The 17,024-nt window shown below is 46.7% G+C and overlaps 1 protein-coding gene across 1 annotated transcript; it reads left to right on the top strand.

Annotated features, from left to right (window-relative positions):
• The first annotated feature begins 8,685 nt into the window (after positions 1–8,685).
• LOC106482893 (uncharacterized) lies at positions 8,686–16,366 on the top strand. The gene is made up of 8 exons (XM_013940596.2): positions 8,686–8,733; positions 9,232–9,354; positions 9,971–10,190; positions 11,201–11,224; positions 13,177–13,364; positions 14,149–14,348; positions 14,684–14,776; positions 15,108–16,366. Exons 1-7 carry the CDS (start codon positions 8,686–8,688, stop codon positions 14,754–14,756), a joined length of 876 nt encoding a protein of 291 aa, XP_013796050.2. The 3' UTR covers positions 14,757–14,776; positions 15,108–16,366.
• The last annotated feature ends 658 nt before the right edge of the window (positions 16,367–17,024 follow it).

The following is a 17,024-nucleotide window of genomic DNA, read 5'->3' as shown; positions in this document are numbered from 1 at the left end:
TTGCTACTCTGGACCCTGAGATGGAGGAGAAAGCCTCCTTTCTCAAGGGAAAGAGAGAGTGAAGTAACCCAGCTGGGATGAACTGCAAAGCTGCCTTATTCAAGCAGGGGCAACTGTGAGAGAACCCACAGGGAGGTAGAACAGTAGGGCTTGGTGCCTGTCAGAGTAAGGTGCTCTTTCATTTAGCAACCAAGTTAGGAATATTTGTTCCCTTAAGCCCCTCTTGGGGGAGATGAAAGACCAATCTGTAGTCTTTGTACAGCCCTTGAATCAGACCTGAGCAACTTGGGTAAGGCTCTCCCCTTTTCTCATCCTTTGGCTGTCAGGTTCCTGGGCACTAGACAAAAAAGACCCTTCAGTCTGTTTCTGACTGAAATGTCAGAACTTCCCCACTCATTGACTGCCTTTGGTCCTCTGCTATATGCTCTGGAGGGCCCTGCATGTGCTTGCTAGTTAATGTATGATGCATTGTCTGGCACCCAGTCCACTTTCTAATTCAGGTTTTATTTATGACAAAGGGCATTTTGACCTGTGCATACATCAGATATTCTAGAATTACTGATCCTCAATTGCACAGCTTACTGCAGGCTAGTGAATTATAGCCAGTAAAAACTTTCTGTTGTATTGAGTCTCCCCACTGCTAATTTGCAACTCCTTCCCCCTCCCCGCCGTGCATCATAAACTGTCTTTTGCTCATATCGAAGTTGAAAATACATTTTGTCACATAGTAACAAACTGATGAAGCCCACCTCACAATTAATTTTAGTCACTCATTGAAACAAATAGTATGTACCAGTTATCAAGCCAATAGTGGGTTTAGCTAAGATAAGTTGCTCTATAGACTGTGATCCTACTGCTCAGTTCTAGCTCTATGAAGTGGGGACCAACCTTTTTATGAGGCTCAAGTCATTTGTTCAGATCCGTCCCCATCTCTTAGTCTTTTTGACTAAAGCCAAATAGCAGCACTGAATATAGTGTGTCATCCCAATCAGATATATATGCTTGTCCTGAAAACACACTGTACCCATAGATATGCCTGCTGCAGTGGAACAGAAAGGGTTTGAAGTGTGTTATTTCTCTGCTTATGCTTCCCAGAAGTATCTGGTATCTCTTACAAACACAAAATAGTTTTAGGCATAGAGTATTTCATCTGCAGGAAACAGAAGCTTCACATTTGTACAGGATAATTCTTGGTTTTGTTTGCTTTTTAATTTCCATGTTACATGAACATGCTGTTTTGCTATTATTTAAATATCACTCATTATCCAAGTGACAACTTCTCTCTGGAAGGATAAATAGTGTTTATTCATTTTCTGATAAATCCAATAGCTTGGCTTTACAGCTTTGGTGATTAACAGCAGCCATTCCCATTCAAAATCAAAGACGTAGTTGGTTCAAAGAAGTAATCTGCCTGCTTTTCATGTATCCTTTTTTCTGCCTTCTCTGTCTCTTAGACTTGTATCTCATCCTGCTATTTGGCTGAAACAGTGTTGGAAACCTTTCTTAATTGGAGATCTACAAAAATAGACTTTAAGTGGACAAATGAGCTAAGAAGGCGGTTGCACTTCAGAGATGGAACTCAATTCTCTAGAAAGGAAAATTCCCTATTTGTTTCTGTGGAGGGAAGATAGGTTTTTAAAATGTGCTTTTTCTCTCTGTAAATTGTGTCTGGAAATGCAAAAAGCTCAATCAGGGAAGAAGCTTCTTTTGCATTTTGCAAAGTGTTTTTTGTTTGTTTTTTGAGTTTGCTTTCATGAAAGCACAAATTTTTTTTCCATTTTTGTTTTGAGCATGACTTAAGTCTAGGAGTAAAATCTGCATATTCAACCAGAGACATAGGACAATCCCACAGTGCAGGACTTGCCTAAAAATCAGGTTGTATAATTGTTTGTTTACAATAAAAAGTGCCCAGATTGTTATAAAGTTTCCATTAATATTGAAAATGTCATGAGCTACCTATTGTTTTCTCTTTTTTTTTCCCCCTATAGGTATAGTGTAGCAGCAGAAGTTTAAATTGTATGTGTTTCACTGAGGATTGAGAGCTAAAATTGCTTAAATGAGAGTCCACTTGTACAGATTTAATTTACTCTCAAACTCTTTGGAGGCCTGTAATATGGACTCATTTGAAAGGTTATTGGTGTCATATTTAGGCTAGTTTGAAATTAATGTTTGGGACCATTTAAAGGCTTGTTACGAATAATGAAGAACTATTTAAATGTACAGGTAAGATGAAAATACATGTTTAGATCTAAGGAGAGAAAGAGCTTAGTCTTCTGACTTCAGGTGCTAAGAAGAAAGTCGAGTTACTATGTAACTTAGTCTAAAAGATAACCACGCTCTTTTCTTTTTTGCTATGTGCACTTACCTCTTTGAAAGTGTGTGTGCGCATGTAACCTTCATTCATGGCCTGCAATGGGTCAGCTGCACAAAGCAGTTATTGTGGTGCTGGACCTGGTGAGGTGGGTTAGAGATAGAGGGGAACCTTGTCACATGGCTAGCTGCTGAAAGAAGTGCCCACCCTTGTGGGGAATAGGGGTAGAGAATGAATTCCTAAATGAGTTCATTTTTATCCCCATTGTTTATATTCTTCCTTCTTGTCTCGCTACCCTTACTAAAGCCACTCTATGGAGGATTTATCACAAGGTGCCTTAGGAACAAGGAGCGTGTTCGAAACAAGAGCCATAGATGTCATTAATCCAAGTTATTTTTTCTCCTTGTTTCTCTGCCCGGTTTGGGTAGAGGGGAGGCACTTCCTAAGGTCAGGTGAGGAGAGCCCCTATAGGTTGTTTCTGGAGTTTAAAACTGTTCAATAGACTGCCTTGTTGCTGAAAGATGAGTAGTAAAATGGAGTGTTTGAGTCTGCTGGTACCATAGGATATTCGCCTTTGAAAATTATATGCTGCTGTCAGGTATTAGGGAACACCAGAGGACTACTGCTTTTGATATGCTGTTGCCAAGCCTGAGGACCAGTGGAACACTAGCTAAACATATATAGCATTCCTTGTGGCCATTCATCATTTCCCCTAAGAGGAGTGTCTGAATTCAGCATTGTGGGCAGTGTGTGCTTATGTGTTGTGAGACTGAATGAAAGACCAAAGCAACAAAGAATTTTTGATGTAAATGTGGGAGAAAAATGACTATTTCTCCTCTTTTCCCAGATCTGGGAGACTATTCTATATATATTAATGTCATGTAGATCTAGAGGAACATCTGAATTGGTAGAATGGAAAATTGAGAACTGATCCTGTTAAAAACATTGGCTAATTAGTCTGTGAAAGAAGTTGGGAGTTTAGCAGGAACCAAAATGATAGGTCACTTATTTAGATAAGTGGATTTGCAATAAATACTAAAACTTTAAAAGGTACATAAAACTTCAGAGTTCAAACACATCTTGTTATGAGGAGAGCCTCCCGTGGGATTATTCCACACTTGCCTCCAAAGAGTCTCTGGCACCTTATTCTGAAACACCTGGAGCTGACAGCAGTTGAAGACAGAACATCAGACTAGGTGGACGGTGAATCTGACTCCCCTTGGCAGTTCTGCATTTTGTTCTGAATTTTACACATTTCTCTCAAATGCATCATCTCAAGAAATGCCCTTTATCAGTCAGGGAGAGGAAGGCTTTTATGATTCTTGAATGAGTGCTGTCTAATTTGAGCCCATCTGTACTGATGAGTCAAGTCCCTTGGGCAAGAAGCTGGATGCCAGCCATTTAGCTTAGAGCTAAGAAGGCTTTGCCAAGTAATGACCTTAAAGTTTAGTAGCTATTTTCGAAAACTTTAAATGGCTGGAGATGGTCTCCCAGCAATCTCCAGGATGCCCTTGTGACTGCCTGCTCTTTTCAGAATGAAGCAATCTGCCCTCAACTCACTGCTACAAACTGCTAGTGTAGTCTTTCTGTGGTGAGTGTCTTGTAGCTGGTCATATCTTTGAGACCTATGTTCTTGTGAACTGTGATGGTTGTCAGTCCTAATCTATGTGAAGTGAATATTTTTTGATGTCCTGTAATTTCAAATTTGAGTTCTCTGTGTCATCCTGCTGCTTTTCATATCCTCCCAAGACATGAGTTTTAAACGGAGAAAAGGATATTTTAACAAAATGTAGCATGGAATGTCTTGCTGAATGGCACATATGAAGACTATATTTATAGTGTGCTTGCATTCCTTCTAGGCTTGGTTTGTATTGTTTGTTTGATATGTTGTGACTGATTTGTAATAGTGTATTGGAACCTATTCTCTTTAAATAAACTTTTCACTATGCAAACAAGATCTTTATCTTCTGTTACAGCAGGTGAGTGTTTTCATATGAAAAACTGAACTACAGACTTCCTAACAAAACAAGAACCTAATTAAGCTTATTTTTATGAGCAAAAAGGAGGCAAATATTTAAAATGCACCTTGCAGAGTTCTCAACATTCTAATTGCTAATGGATGGGAAAATGCTTTTACTGGCTTAGAGTACAGAAGCAGAGCATAGCTCCTGGAAGCTTAGTCAGCTAGTGGTTCTGGTTTCAGCCAAGCAATTTTTTGTCTGCTAAAATGACTTGCTGGGATGTTTTTTTTTTTCTTATTTTTATTCTTTGCATTCTCTACAAGGGTTAGGAATGTTTGAAGAACTGGAGAGGAATGAGCAAGTTCCCAAGCTCTTCCTTGTAAGTGACACAGGTGGAGTTGTATTGCCTTCCCTCTGATGCTTAATATTGGCACTTTTCACCTCCACTTGGAGAGATTCCTCTGCAGCTAATTATTTTGTTACTTCAGCTTTGGATTTAAAGGATTAAAAACATCTCTTCAATTATCTAGGGAAAGTGTTTGCCCTTCATAATTTCCTTATAGCTGCTTGCCCATGAGCATTATCTTACTATGAATAAGACTATTTAAATAGCTTGAAGGAAGAGTGTTCAGGGATCACCTGCTGGGCAAAATGAGAATTAATACCTGCAGCTTTAACCATCCATTCTTGTTTGTCCTGTTTGGAACTCGGTAGTTCAAGTACTGAAAATATTCACCTGGCTCTGTTCTTGTGCTCTGTTTGCTTGGAGCATTTCTACAAAATAACAGCAGCATTCATACAGAAGGTGAATCAAAGGGATAGATAGCCCTGCCATGTTAAAGGTATTCAGTCTCTCTTAAGATAATGGACACAAACTAGCACTACAACTATTTCATTACCATGAACTTGCTATGAATCCCTGTACACTGTCTTGGCTCAGACTTATGCCCAAGAGGAAAATTAAAAGACTTTAAGGGAATGTAGGGCAGTGATATGAAATTTTATCAGGTTAATTTATTTCCCCCTGTTTTTCCACTGAGACTGCAGCAGAAACACCTTCCTGATGTTTGCTCTGATCACGTGCTGTTTAGCAACCCCCTTGCAGCAGGCTGCTTTGGTCCTGCTCTAGAAGTGACTCTTTCCCATTTCAGTTAGGGAAATGAGAGAATATCATTCCTTGGGCTGCTGAAATCCTGTCTTTGTCTTCAATGTTGTCTGGTTAGCAACAGCACAGTTTTAAAGTTAGCCTATCCATTGCTACGCAGATGGCTACACAGTGTAGCAAAGCATAAGCCGATTTTTGTAAATGGTACTCTACCATCCGCATGCCTTCTCTTGGTGGGAGTCCTGATTGCTGAATAAGTCAGGAAGCTTCATACCTGCTCCTTTTTATGTGAGCCAGAAATGTGCATAAATAACATTATTTAGGAATCAGAAAACAAATTACCCCTGCCCAAAAAGGGATGTGTGGCTTGGGCTCTAAAAGTGAAAACAAGTTGGTACCTGAGATGGGGATGTGGCCTGGCTGAGGATGGCCAGAGCACAGGTCGCGCCACTCTCCTGATCTTCCCCTTGCCGGCAGGAGTAGCATCTCCACAGTTGCAGCCCGCTCCCTTGACTGCGCATCTAAAGAAGCGCAAGAAAAGCAGCACAGGAAAAGCACTGCTTCACGTGCTCGTGCCCGCGGCACGGAAGCGGCCCCGGGCCGCAGGGGAGCGACGCGGCGCAGAGCCGGTCCCGCGCTGCTGCCAGGCGACACGTGGAGGAAGAAATGCTGTGCGGGAGAGGGGACAGCGGGAATTCAGAAGCGCCCTTCTCGGGGGGGCTGCAGCCCGGCAGCAGCTGCCGCCGGGGCGGGGGCCGCGGGGGCGGTTCGGGGCCGGCGGCCTTAATAGCGCCGCTGCCGCTGCCCGCCGCCTGCCACGCTGCCCGCCAGCGCCGCCGCCCGCCCGCCGGCCGCGGGCCATGCTGCCCGCCGCCCCTGCCTGCCGCCTGCCACGCTGCCCGCCAGCGCCGCCGCCGGCCGCGGGCCATGCTGCCCGCCGCTGCCTGCCGCCGCCGCTGCCTGCCGCCTGCCACGCTGCCCGCCAGCGCCGCCGCCCGCCCGCCGGCCGCGGGCCATGCTGCCCGCCGCTGCCTGCCGCCCGCCACGCTGCCCGCCAGCGCCGCCGCCCGCCCGCCGGCCGCGGGCCATGCTGCCCGCCGCCCCTGCCTGCCGCCTGCCACGCTGCCCGCCAGCGCCGCCGCCGGCCGCGGGCCATGCTGCCCGCCGCTGCCTGCCGCCGCCGCTGCCTGCCGCCTGCCACGCTGCCCGCCAGCGCCGCCGCCCGCCCGCCCGCCGCGGGCCATGCTGCCCGCCCGCCGCCCGCCTGCCACGCTGCCCGCCAGCGCCGCCGCCTGCCATGGTGCCCGCTCGCCGCGCCGCCGCCCGCCGCCGGGGCCGCCGGTGCGGGGCAGCGCCGCCCGGGGCGGCGGCCTCGCCTTCTACGTGCTGTGGGCGCTGCGGGAGCCGCCGCGGCAGCTCGGCAGGTGCGGGGCGTGCGCGGTGCGCGGGGCCCCCGCCCTCCCCGCCCCGGGGCAGCCCCTTTCCCGGCGCAGCCCCGCCTTGGGGCCGGTGCTGAGGGCAGAGGGCTGCCCGGCGAGGGGCAGCTGCCTGGGGCCCTGTCACCAGCACTGCTCTCTGTCTGGTCAAGAAGGGCCGGCACGTCCGTCCCCCGTGGTGCTGTCCTTGTCTTCGCAGCCTGGCACATGCCGTGCCCGCAGACTCATGCGGATACCCCCTTCCTAGCCTACCAGCTATCTTCTTCATCATATCCCCATTTAGTCCGCTCCTTAAATGCGACACAGTCTTTTCATGCCTGCCTGATAAAAAAAAACCTTTCCAGGCTTTTTCACATATATATATTTTTGCCTTCTATATCACTTCTTTACTATTTTCTGTGAGGTTTTTTTGCCCTCTCCCAGCCACTCCAGCAAGATGGATTACCAGACTTGGTTGCTTCTACCATTGCCAAAACAGCTGGTGGTTTTTGGAGTAGGAGACTGGAGCTGTTATTCCCAGGACACGAGCATTGCTGTGGATGTACTGGTGGCACCAGACATAAAACCACAAAGGATTGGCTGGCTGGAGCCTGCCCGAAGGTAGTTGCTGGAATTTGATGCTGTTGTGTTGTTGGCATTTCAGCAGGGGATTCTTGGAAAATGTTGTGCTCTGTGATATTCCTTGGTTTTGGTGCTGTCTTCCTAAAGCCACTCAAATCCGTTAGTTCTTCTGCCCCTAACACGGTGGGTCTGCCTTAGTTTTTCTCCTTGCAGCTCAAAAGGAAAAATGGCCAATAGGACTTTGGTGAGATCCGAGTGATGGGTGCTTTATTGGCAATTTTTCTCTAGCATGTGCCGTGGCTGGTTAGGAAACAGGTGCCCTGTTTCATGAGAGACAATGTGCTCTTGACTTGAGTGCTATCAGACACTGTCGCTAGATGTGGATGGGGACAGAAGTTTGTCCCTGTTTAGCAGTGGAATAGAAGGTGTGATGGGTGTCCCTGAGTGCTATAAGGGGCAGCAGAAATGGGCCTGCAGGCTTCATCTCAGGACGAACTAGTTAATCTGGGGTCTAGGGATGGATAAAATGACAGGCATAGGAGATGAGGTGCCATGTTATGCTCCAGTGATCCCCTTGTCCTCAGAGATTGCTAATGCTCTTACAGCAAAGGTGAAAACAGGTGGAGCCTAGCAATCGCCAGTGTAAAACATCCACTTTTGTGGAAGATGAAATGATTTTTGTAAGCAGAGCTGGTCTTGGAAGAGGTGGACCTGAGAAACCTGCTTTCTGACCTCCTTCTTTTCCTTTGCCTTCTGGGCTTTATACAGAGACCAGAGACAGCCTATGGGATTGTGTGGAGGGTAAGTGCAGCAGGACTCTGGGACATACCCAAATGCTACAGATGCATTGTTTACATTAAAACTATCAAGGATCCTATGGAAGAATTTGTTTAGAATAAGAAAACTTTACTTAACTGTGTAGTGTGACCTTTAGTTGGATAGGAGAGAATACAGAACATTTTTTTCCTTTCCCTTTTATAGTATGGAAGACCTCTCCAGACCAGCTTTTCTCTCACAAATCATAGGTAGTGGAGTGAAAGAGAATCAGAGATGGTCCTGTTTCATGTGATTATATTTATGCACACAGATGTATGTTATTTTCTATAGTCTCTTATGATGTTTTCAACTTCCTTTCACCTGTTTTGTGGGTGGGATCTTTTTTGGCTCTGGGGCGTTCCCAGCTAATGTGGATGCAGGAATTCTTCCCTCATCAGTGTCACTTGTGGGCTGAAAATCCATGGTCCCCTCTGCAGGTCTCTAGTATGGGAAGGTGACTGGAGGACGGACATTTTCATGGCTTCATTGAAAGAGATGGACAAAGGCAACTCTGTGAAGCTTGTCCTGACTGTCAATGGGCAGGTAAAAGAACAGCTATCCTCCTCTCTTGCTGTTTCTGTTCTTGGTTTCAGATCATTTCAGTTTTGTCAGTTCTAAGCTGTAAAACTTCTGATCCCGTCCGCTTCTTTTTCTTTTTTTCTACTTTAATGCAGAGCCACCTCACACAGATCTTTTAATGCATGTCTGTGCTGAACCTAACACTATTCAATGTTCCAGTTCTACTCCCTAAACACAGCTTTGCCAAAACACCTTGTTTTTTGCAGGAGACATGCAGTAGAGAGTGATTCACTTCCAATTCTGTTCTCTCCTGGATCTGCGATACCTGAACAGTTGTTTTAGCATCTTTCAGTGTCTGGCTTTGATTTTCTGTGTAAAATATTCTGTTGGTGCTGGACACTTGGGCTATTGCCTTGCAGGGGGTCTGCCTCTAGCAATACATCTTTTTGCTCACCCTTTGCATGACAGAGGCCAATGCAAGTCATTTTATTCTTATACTGCTTGTTACTGTTTCTGCCACAGCTGCTCAGAGGAATCTCCAGCAGTACACCCACACACCCATTTCTAGTCCTGGAGACTATTCAGTCACCAGCGCTCCCAGCAGATGATGTGCCCCTCAGTCAGGACCTGGAGGACCCTACTGTGGTATGTGTATACTGGATTCTTCCTCTCATTATTTCACCCTGCCCTTAGTATCTCCTCCTCTACTTTTAGCTGCTCAGTTTATATCTAGCAGAAACTTCTGGTACCATTCTCTTAGCGGAGACATGGTTAAGCAGGTTTTGGAGAAAGATTCATTTGTGCTAAAGAGATTGGTTAATTTTACTCTCTGTTGAAATGCATTTTGGAAGGGTTGAATTTAACAGCCCTGGAGGGGATCATCGGTCAGCCTGGTTACTCCTAGCACAAATGGCCCTTCTGCCTTTCCAGATTGCCTTCACACTAACTGTGCACATTGCAGTCAGTAGTCTGAAAGCAGAGCACTGGCTGGGCATGTAGCAGTGGGCAACTCCGTTGTTTGGCATATGCTTGGCAGCTGGTGTTGTTGGCATGCTGGCCCTTAAGACTCAACAAAAAGACAAGCTTGAAGCAGTTGCTGTGTGAAACTAATCCCCAACCCAGTAATAGACAAACTCACAGTAGCCTCAGGTCGCTTTTCTGTTTGTCATCACAACTCTTGGGGACAGGTGGTTCCTTGAGTTTTGAGTTATAGAAATTGGTTCTTTTTTCAGAGGTGATTTGACTGGAACTTTTGTCATAGGTTAAAAATCAGAGCTCAGAGATGACTGTTAGAGTTTCCAGGCCTGAGAGGAGGGACTTCCCTGCACCACTGAGAAACCCAGTGGTACCCTATGCCTTGAAGCCACCATTTGGCAATACAGAACCCAGCGAGTCCCGGAGGAAAAGTCCTGTCCAGCTTAGGAAGCCCAGGAAGGTTTTATTTGAACCCAGAGCGTCTGAGAGAGAACTTGATGAAGAAGGTAACTCTGGCAGCTTCCAGGTGTCTTTTACAGGTCTTGTCTATATGATTTGTCAATGCTGCTGGGCAACGACCTCCCAATATGTTTCTTTGTAAACTCCCAGCCAAGACTGTCTTGTCTGTCCCTTGCAAAGTACTGAGAATTGACCCTTAGTCTTGGATAAACTGCTCAAGGAATCTTTCCCTGTTAGGGAAAGGCCAGAAATAAAACATGGGATCCTCTTAGTGCCAACACTCTGCACCATAACGTAGGCTATAACTCTTCATATGAGTCAAAGTGCTTTATAAATGAAGGCAAGTATCATTAGCCTTGTTTTACAAAAGAGTAAACTGAAGCACAAGAAAGTTACCTACAATGACCTTCTGTACCTCTCCATTACTCTGTTCATTCCCTTACTAATCGCATGCCACTTGGTCCATAGAAGACATGCAGCTTATCATTAGAGTGTAGAAAAGGCAAAAAGGAAAAAAAAAAAATATATATATATATGTAATTAATGTAACTGTACTGACTTTTCAGTAGTCAGAAGATAGCTGTCCAGAGGGCTGGAAATAAAACCTTTAGCTTCTAGGGTGCGTATTCCAAGTCAGCCCCAGAGTGTGATCAGGTTTGTGTGCAAATGTTTGACAACAGTTCAGTAGTCCCCATGTGAAATGGTTTATTGGACCTTAGAAAGACAAATGTATCTCCATCATACAGTTGCTTCACCAGTAAGCAGTGGGATTTGGGGGGGAAATGAGCTGTCTCTCATCAGAGAGGTAAAATGCAATAGTGACAGCATGATGGCAGTCTGAGGAAGCATGTCCTGTTCTTATCTGTCTTCTGTGTCTCTTCTGATGAGACTTTCTTCAGGCTTCTCAGTCTTGCACCCTGTTTGTTGCCATGAGGTAGCTTTGTGCTAGGGGGTGGTGGGAGGCTAAAAGGCTCTTAAACTGTGGAGCTGAGCACTTTCCAGGATGTGTCTGTTCGCTGCTTTCTTTACAGGGCTATATCTGTGTTTTCCTCTGCAGATTTGGCGGTGGAGGAGTTGCAAGGTGAGGATCTGATGCCTAGACCCTGGTTTGTCTTCTCAGCCACTTGGTAATGTCATTCCCTTTAATGTCACAGGCCTCTCATGCTCGATCCTTTATCTCCCCAGCGATCAAGAAGAGCAATCAGGTTATGTATAATGTCCTGTCCATGCAATTGCCCTCAGTGTATGTGTTTCCAGTGCTGTTAGGCTCTCCAGTAGGCTTATGTAGCCCCTTTGAATCTCAGCCACACCTCCAGGTGCATGGTCCTCTGAGGTGAGGAGTTAAATGTGAGACAGATTTTAATAAAAGTCTTTTCTAGCTTGCTTACCCAACTGGGAGGTGAAAGGAGGAGGAACAGAGCAGTAGGAGCAATGTCTTTGGAAGCAACTGCAGGCTTCTGATTGCTGTGTCTCAGGCACTGACAAGCCGTTACTTGCTAGCTCTCCCATATGCTCTCAAGGGTAGGACTAATGAAGGGGGATACCACAGCTGGGAGATCTCTTGTAGGATAGTTAATCAACGGGATCCAAGCCTGCCCCCACCTGCCTGTCTCTGAGGTGGGAGCCTGTATGTGTCCTACAGCCAGCCAGACTCATCTCTGCTGGCTTCCTCTGTTAGTGATGATTCTGACAGTAATGCAAACTTACAAAAAATGTTCCTCAGGGAGCCCTGGCTTCTGCCACCCCAGAGTGAAGGGACCTAGGGCCTTTGCCTTCCCGTTCCTCCCTTCTGAACATTCAGCTGCCTTGTTCCCCTCTGCAGTGAGGGGAGCTGGAGGTGTCTCTTCTGCCTCTGCTCACAGCCCTGTGCTCTCCCCTTCCCCAGGCAGTCCCAGCCCACGATGGTGCCATGCCATGTGCCTCAGTGATCTGGGAACAGCTGTTCTGATTGGTGGAGAAGGTGTCAATCAGAAATCTTGCAAGGATGTGCTCTGGAAAATGGAAATCGGTGGGGAGTTTGGAGCTGACTAAGGCAGTGGGGGACAGGACAGAAGGACAACTTGGTGGGAGGGAGTCCTCAGGGGTCTGTGCAAGGAGAGGGGACAACAAAGGGGTTGCTCCTCCTAGCATGATCAATTCTGGGCAGTAGCTGGTGGTGATGTCACTCCAGGCAGGTGCCTGATGTGTTGGGGGTGGGAATCTGCTGTGGGTCCTGCAATTTCTTCATGCTGCTTGGCTTGCTGTGCTGTGCCTCTCAGGCAGTTTGCACTGTGTGGTGCCTTGTTAAAAGGATTAGATTGCCCTCCTAGTCCAGATGAACAGATTAGGGAAGGGGGACATGCCCATGCTTATGGAGTAACCTTGATCCCTCCTGGGATAATTTTTGACCAAGCATTTGCGAGTATGACTGTGTGTCCTGCTCTTTCAGCTGGGGCAGGTGCTGGATAGATTTGTCTTTGCTGTGAGTAGGTCAGCTGGAACATGCATCCCTTATCAACTTTCAGATGCAGTTTTTCTTTACCACACTCATTCTCTCTTGTCCTTTCCTTTTCTACATTTCTGCTCTTTATTGATGTTCCTGGTCCTTGGGCATCCACAGGTACTGCCCTGGGCTCAGCTGACAGTGTGGTGTGCTGTGTGAGGCTGTTGGGCTGTATGTGAAAACCCTCTAGGAGCTAAGTTAGAGGTTTGGGGAAGAGCTCGTTGATTTTTAAGGGGTAAAAGCAATAGCACAATTCACAGTCTGTGTGTGATGACAGATAGAGAAGTGTGAGGTACAGTTCCAGTGCCTTGCAGCTTTCTGCACCTCACTAATAATCTCTTCCACTTTACTGTCCCTCAGCTAGTTAGCATTCCCTTTTACTCCTCACACAAAAACATTGCTGTGTGAGTCCTCTCCAGGTCTGAACTGAAGGAGAAGTGGTGATGAAGGCAGCAAGATTTTGAGTAAAGACTTTATGACATATTCTGCTAATCTAGAGAGATTGAGAGGATCTTCGAACTCCCTCACCATCTGTCTGGTGTTGCTTCCAGACAGTGATTTCTGGTTTCCCGTGGGTCTCCAACTACAAGATGCCATGCCATCATGCTTGCGTGGTCACACTGCTACCTATGACCCAGACACCAAGCGTATCTACATCTTTGGGGGCATAAGGGAGGACAAAGACTACAGCAGCATCTACACCCTGGACGCGGTCACTTGGAAATGGCTCCTTGTGGCTGTAAGTATTGCAGCTCTTCTAAGATAAAAGCACAGGAAGGGTGGGAGATTCTGCCTTGCTCTCAAGGAAGAGTTAGGTTTCCAGGGAATGTGGATATGGATGGATGTGCCCTTATCTTTACTCTAGCAGTTTTGGTCCACTGTTGCTGCAGGTTGCCTGAGCTGCATGGCCTTATATCTGTCAGAGCCAACTAGGCTGAAAGGCCACAAGCTTGGTGGTAATCAGATGCTGTGCCTAGAATGACTGGAACAAGCTGAAAAAATGGTTGCTACAGGGTGCTATGTCTGACAAAGGCAGTGAGTGGGGGATACTGTACAAGTGGCAGAGGGAAACACACTCTAATTTTATATGATGCTGTTAAGAGCTGCACTGGATGTTGAGGTAAATAACTGGTGGCCTCAAATCGCGGTGTTGCTGTGAGCACAGCAGATTTGAGTTCTTTAGTTTGCCTCTCTAATCCTTGCAGAGGACCCTGTCAGCTAGGGATTATCCATCTCTTTCATTTTACAGAATAACCCTGGGATGAGATCTCTCTCTTCTCTGTCTTGTTCTGAGCCAACTGAAATAGCAGCTTGACCTCCTGCTCTGGTCAGAGCATTGCGGTGGTGCAGAGTATGCAAAGGGCTTACTGTCTGCCTGCATTGCAGAGATCTGCCTGGGCAGCCAATGAAGAGAAAATTGAGACTTGTTGAACTCACTGCATGATGTGGGCCCCTGTCTTGTGGGCCATGCAGCAATTAATGCACTTCTCTTTCTTGTAACAAATGTGTTGTACTTTTCCCAGGCTAAGGGGAGAATGCCAATGCTAGCCTACCACAGTGCAACTATCTACCACAAGGAGCTCTTTGTTTTTGGGGGGGCTTTCTCCAAAATGGCATCACTGGCTGTTGGACCCTGCAGCAATGTGCTCTGTGTCTTCAATCCAGAGTATGAAATTTGGTACCAGCCCATCTTGGAAGGGGAGAAGCCTCTTCCTAGACTCAGGTGAGAGTGCTCTTGTTCCAGCCCTCAAAGATAAAGCAGGAAACCTCTTCCCACCTTTCCTTCTGCCCCAGTGCAGTGCCCCCAGTTTCCTAAATACTAAGTGATTGTTCTTCACAGTCTGCTCCTTAAGACAAGATGTGACTCCTTGTGTTTCCCATCAAGAAATCTTAGTGGGATTCTATCACTGGGCTGCAATGGCTGGGGATAGAGGCAGGTGTAAACTGAAACTGTTGTAGCCCATTAGCAGAAACTAATTTGATATGAACAAAGGTGAAAAATTCAGTTCTGGAAAGCTGATGAAAATGCTTTGCTCAATTTTTTTCTTCTCTACCCAGGCATTCAGCTACTCTACTGAGGAACAAGCTGCTGATTTTGGGGGGGTCAGAGGACTTCTATTTACCTCAGTGATATGCACATCTTGGATCTGGGTAAGAAAATCTGTGCCAAGTGGCTGCCTTGGGAAGGTCCATTCTAAGGTGAGAACTGAGGAATGAGGCATGCAGGATGGGAAGGTAGCAATAATGTTGTGAAAGATTGTGACTAGATGGAAAGCTGTGGTGTAAAGAAACCCCTTCTGGAGGAAGGGAGGAGGGAATGGGTAATTAATAAGAGACCTTGTTGTTTTGGAAGAAGTTGGGTAACAGAAAAGGCAGGCTGCAAATGTGACAGAGTATGGAAGTCTTTGCTTAGTAATGAGGCTGCAAAATGCTGCTAAGAGTGCTTCTTGGACATTTCAGTTGCCTTTTCCCTCACTATCAGGTTTCATGGAGTACACACCAGTCCCTCTCCTCGCAGGACAGCCTTCTGCACGTTGGTAAGATACAGTTGCAGACCCAGGAGTTATCTTCTTCCTTTGTTGTTTTTCTTTTAGGCCATGCTGTGATCAGACCCAGTTGCAAATCTCTGTTCCACTAGTTCAAATGCAGTGGGTGGCCCCTCTGTTGTGGGACTAAAAATTCCTATGCTGTAGCTGGTTAGCACTTGTAAGGTCTGGGGGGTTACAGACCCCTTAGGATTCCTGGAAATCTGCCTCTCAGACTGCGGGAAGTTATCTGCTGTGTGCTAGTGGATTATATCACCTGTTTTTCGCTCTTCACGGTACCTGGAGTATAACAGATACACAGAGAGGAAGAATCTCTTGAATATGCTGTCCCCAAAAGGAGGCTGTTGCCCACTAGAAAGTACAAATAACCTAAATCAGACCAAAGCCCATCTAGCCTGCTATCTCACTAGAGAGAGCAAAGCATAGAAGTTGTGATATTTCCTTCTGAGGTAGTGAGGTGCTTTTTGTGTCTGATTATGACCTGACCTGCACAGAGAAGCAAACAGCCCTTTCAGGATTGTTCAGGAAGTCAGGGCAGAAGAGAAGGAGACCCTAACTTCCACTCTGCAGCTCGAGCCCCCAGCCTGTTGCTGAAATCTGCCTGCCTCTGCCCATCGCTGCTTGAGGAGGTTGAGGCAACCCCAGCAGGTTTTGCCATAGTCACCTTTAGCCTTTGTTTTGGTCCTAGTTTCCACGCTGCTATGGCTGTGTCAGACCAGAAGGTTCTGATCAGTGGAGGCTGCAATGCCAAGGGAGCCCTACAGGATGCCTTTGTTTTCCACCTAGGTGAGCAACTCTCCCTCCTATTTTGCATAGCTGAAGGTGGCTGTTGGGCCACAGTGGTGTTTCTGAACACCTTGGCTAGTCCATTTGGTTCATCCCTTGCCTGGAGGATGGAGTACTGATAGCCCCTTTCTACTTCAGACGCTCTTGCATGGAGCACAGTGATTCACCATGACCTCTGCTCCGTGGCCTGAGCTGGCCAAACCTTGCTTGACCTGACTCCTGCCCACCTGAAGGATGTGGACAAGGAGAACAAAGATGAGCATAACCTGCATACAGTGTTGGTCTTTGGGGGCTCCAGCTGTGCTGGGACCTTCTACAACAGCACAGTCAAGATCCAGCTGGACCTAGAATAATGCACAGGACTGAGAATAAGTCTGAAACAGCAAAGGCTCTTTGCCAGGGTAAATGCAGACAGGGATGGCAATAAATTAATCTAAGCAACCTGGCAGTCCAAGTTTCTATTTCAAAGTGAACGCCACCCTTGGCATAAGAGGCCGTTGGTTTGTAATATCTTTATGAATACTGTGAGTATTGCCCTCTTAGGGCTGCTGGATATACAGCATCAGACTGGCAGAAATTCCCTCCCCTATCCCTGGCTTGGTATCTGGGCTTGGATGCCAAAACAACCAGTGGGATCTTAGCTGAGCCTGCACAGGATCATGGACAGACACAGGCTTTTGGCTTCCCTTCTTGCCCTACCGGTTTCTGGGCTGGCATCCCAGGGTGCTCTCAGCTGTGAAGGTGATTCAGGCGTTTGGTTTTATTTGGGATGAGTGGAATGGGATTTGCTTGCTGCCACTTGGGAGTTCCTTACAGTGAAAGTACCAGCATGGTTCTGGCTTGGAGGGAATCCAGGGTGGGGTTCCCTTGGGAAACAGTCTGCAGCTGAGGACTAGGAAAGCACCTAGAGCAGAGTCTGAGGACAGGAAAAGGAAGAGAACACCATTGTTTTCAGCATAAGGGAGTGAGCTGGTTGTCTTGTCTCGGTGACTGTGGCATGACCACCTAGCTTTGCTCCAAACAGATCTTTACTAATTCTGCAAGGTTGCTTCTGGACAAAGGGAAGA

The sequence above is a fragment of the Apteryx mantelli genome, chromosome 4, assembly GCF_036417845.1.
Source record: "Apteryx mantelli isolate bAptMan1 chromosome 4, bAptMan1.hap1, whole genome shotgun sequence".
Classification (NCBI taxonomy): Eukaryota; Metazoa; Chordata; class Aves; order Apterygiformes; family Apterygidae; genus Apteryx; species Apteryx mantelli.
This window is presented reverse-complemented; position numbering and strand designations above follow the sequence as displayed.

What these genes read in the sequence shown, in the direction of transcription:
- LOC106482893 (XM_013940596.2), top strand. Translation starts at nt 8,686, where the DNA reads ATGGACAAAGGCAACTCTGTGAAGCTTGTCCTGACTGTCAATGGGCAG. An exon ending in GGCGGTGGAGGAGTTGCAAG is followed by an intron (nt 11,225 to 13,176) that starts GTGAGGATCTGA and finishes TGTTGCTTCCAG; the next exon opens with ACAGTGATTTCTGGTTTCCC. An exon ending in AAGCCTCTTCCTAGACTCAG is followed by an intron (nt 14,349 to 14,683) that starts GTGAGAGTGCTC and finishes TTCTCTACCCAG; the next exon opens with GCATTCAGCTACTCTACTGA.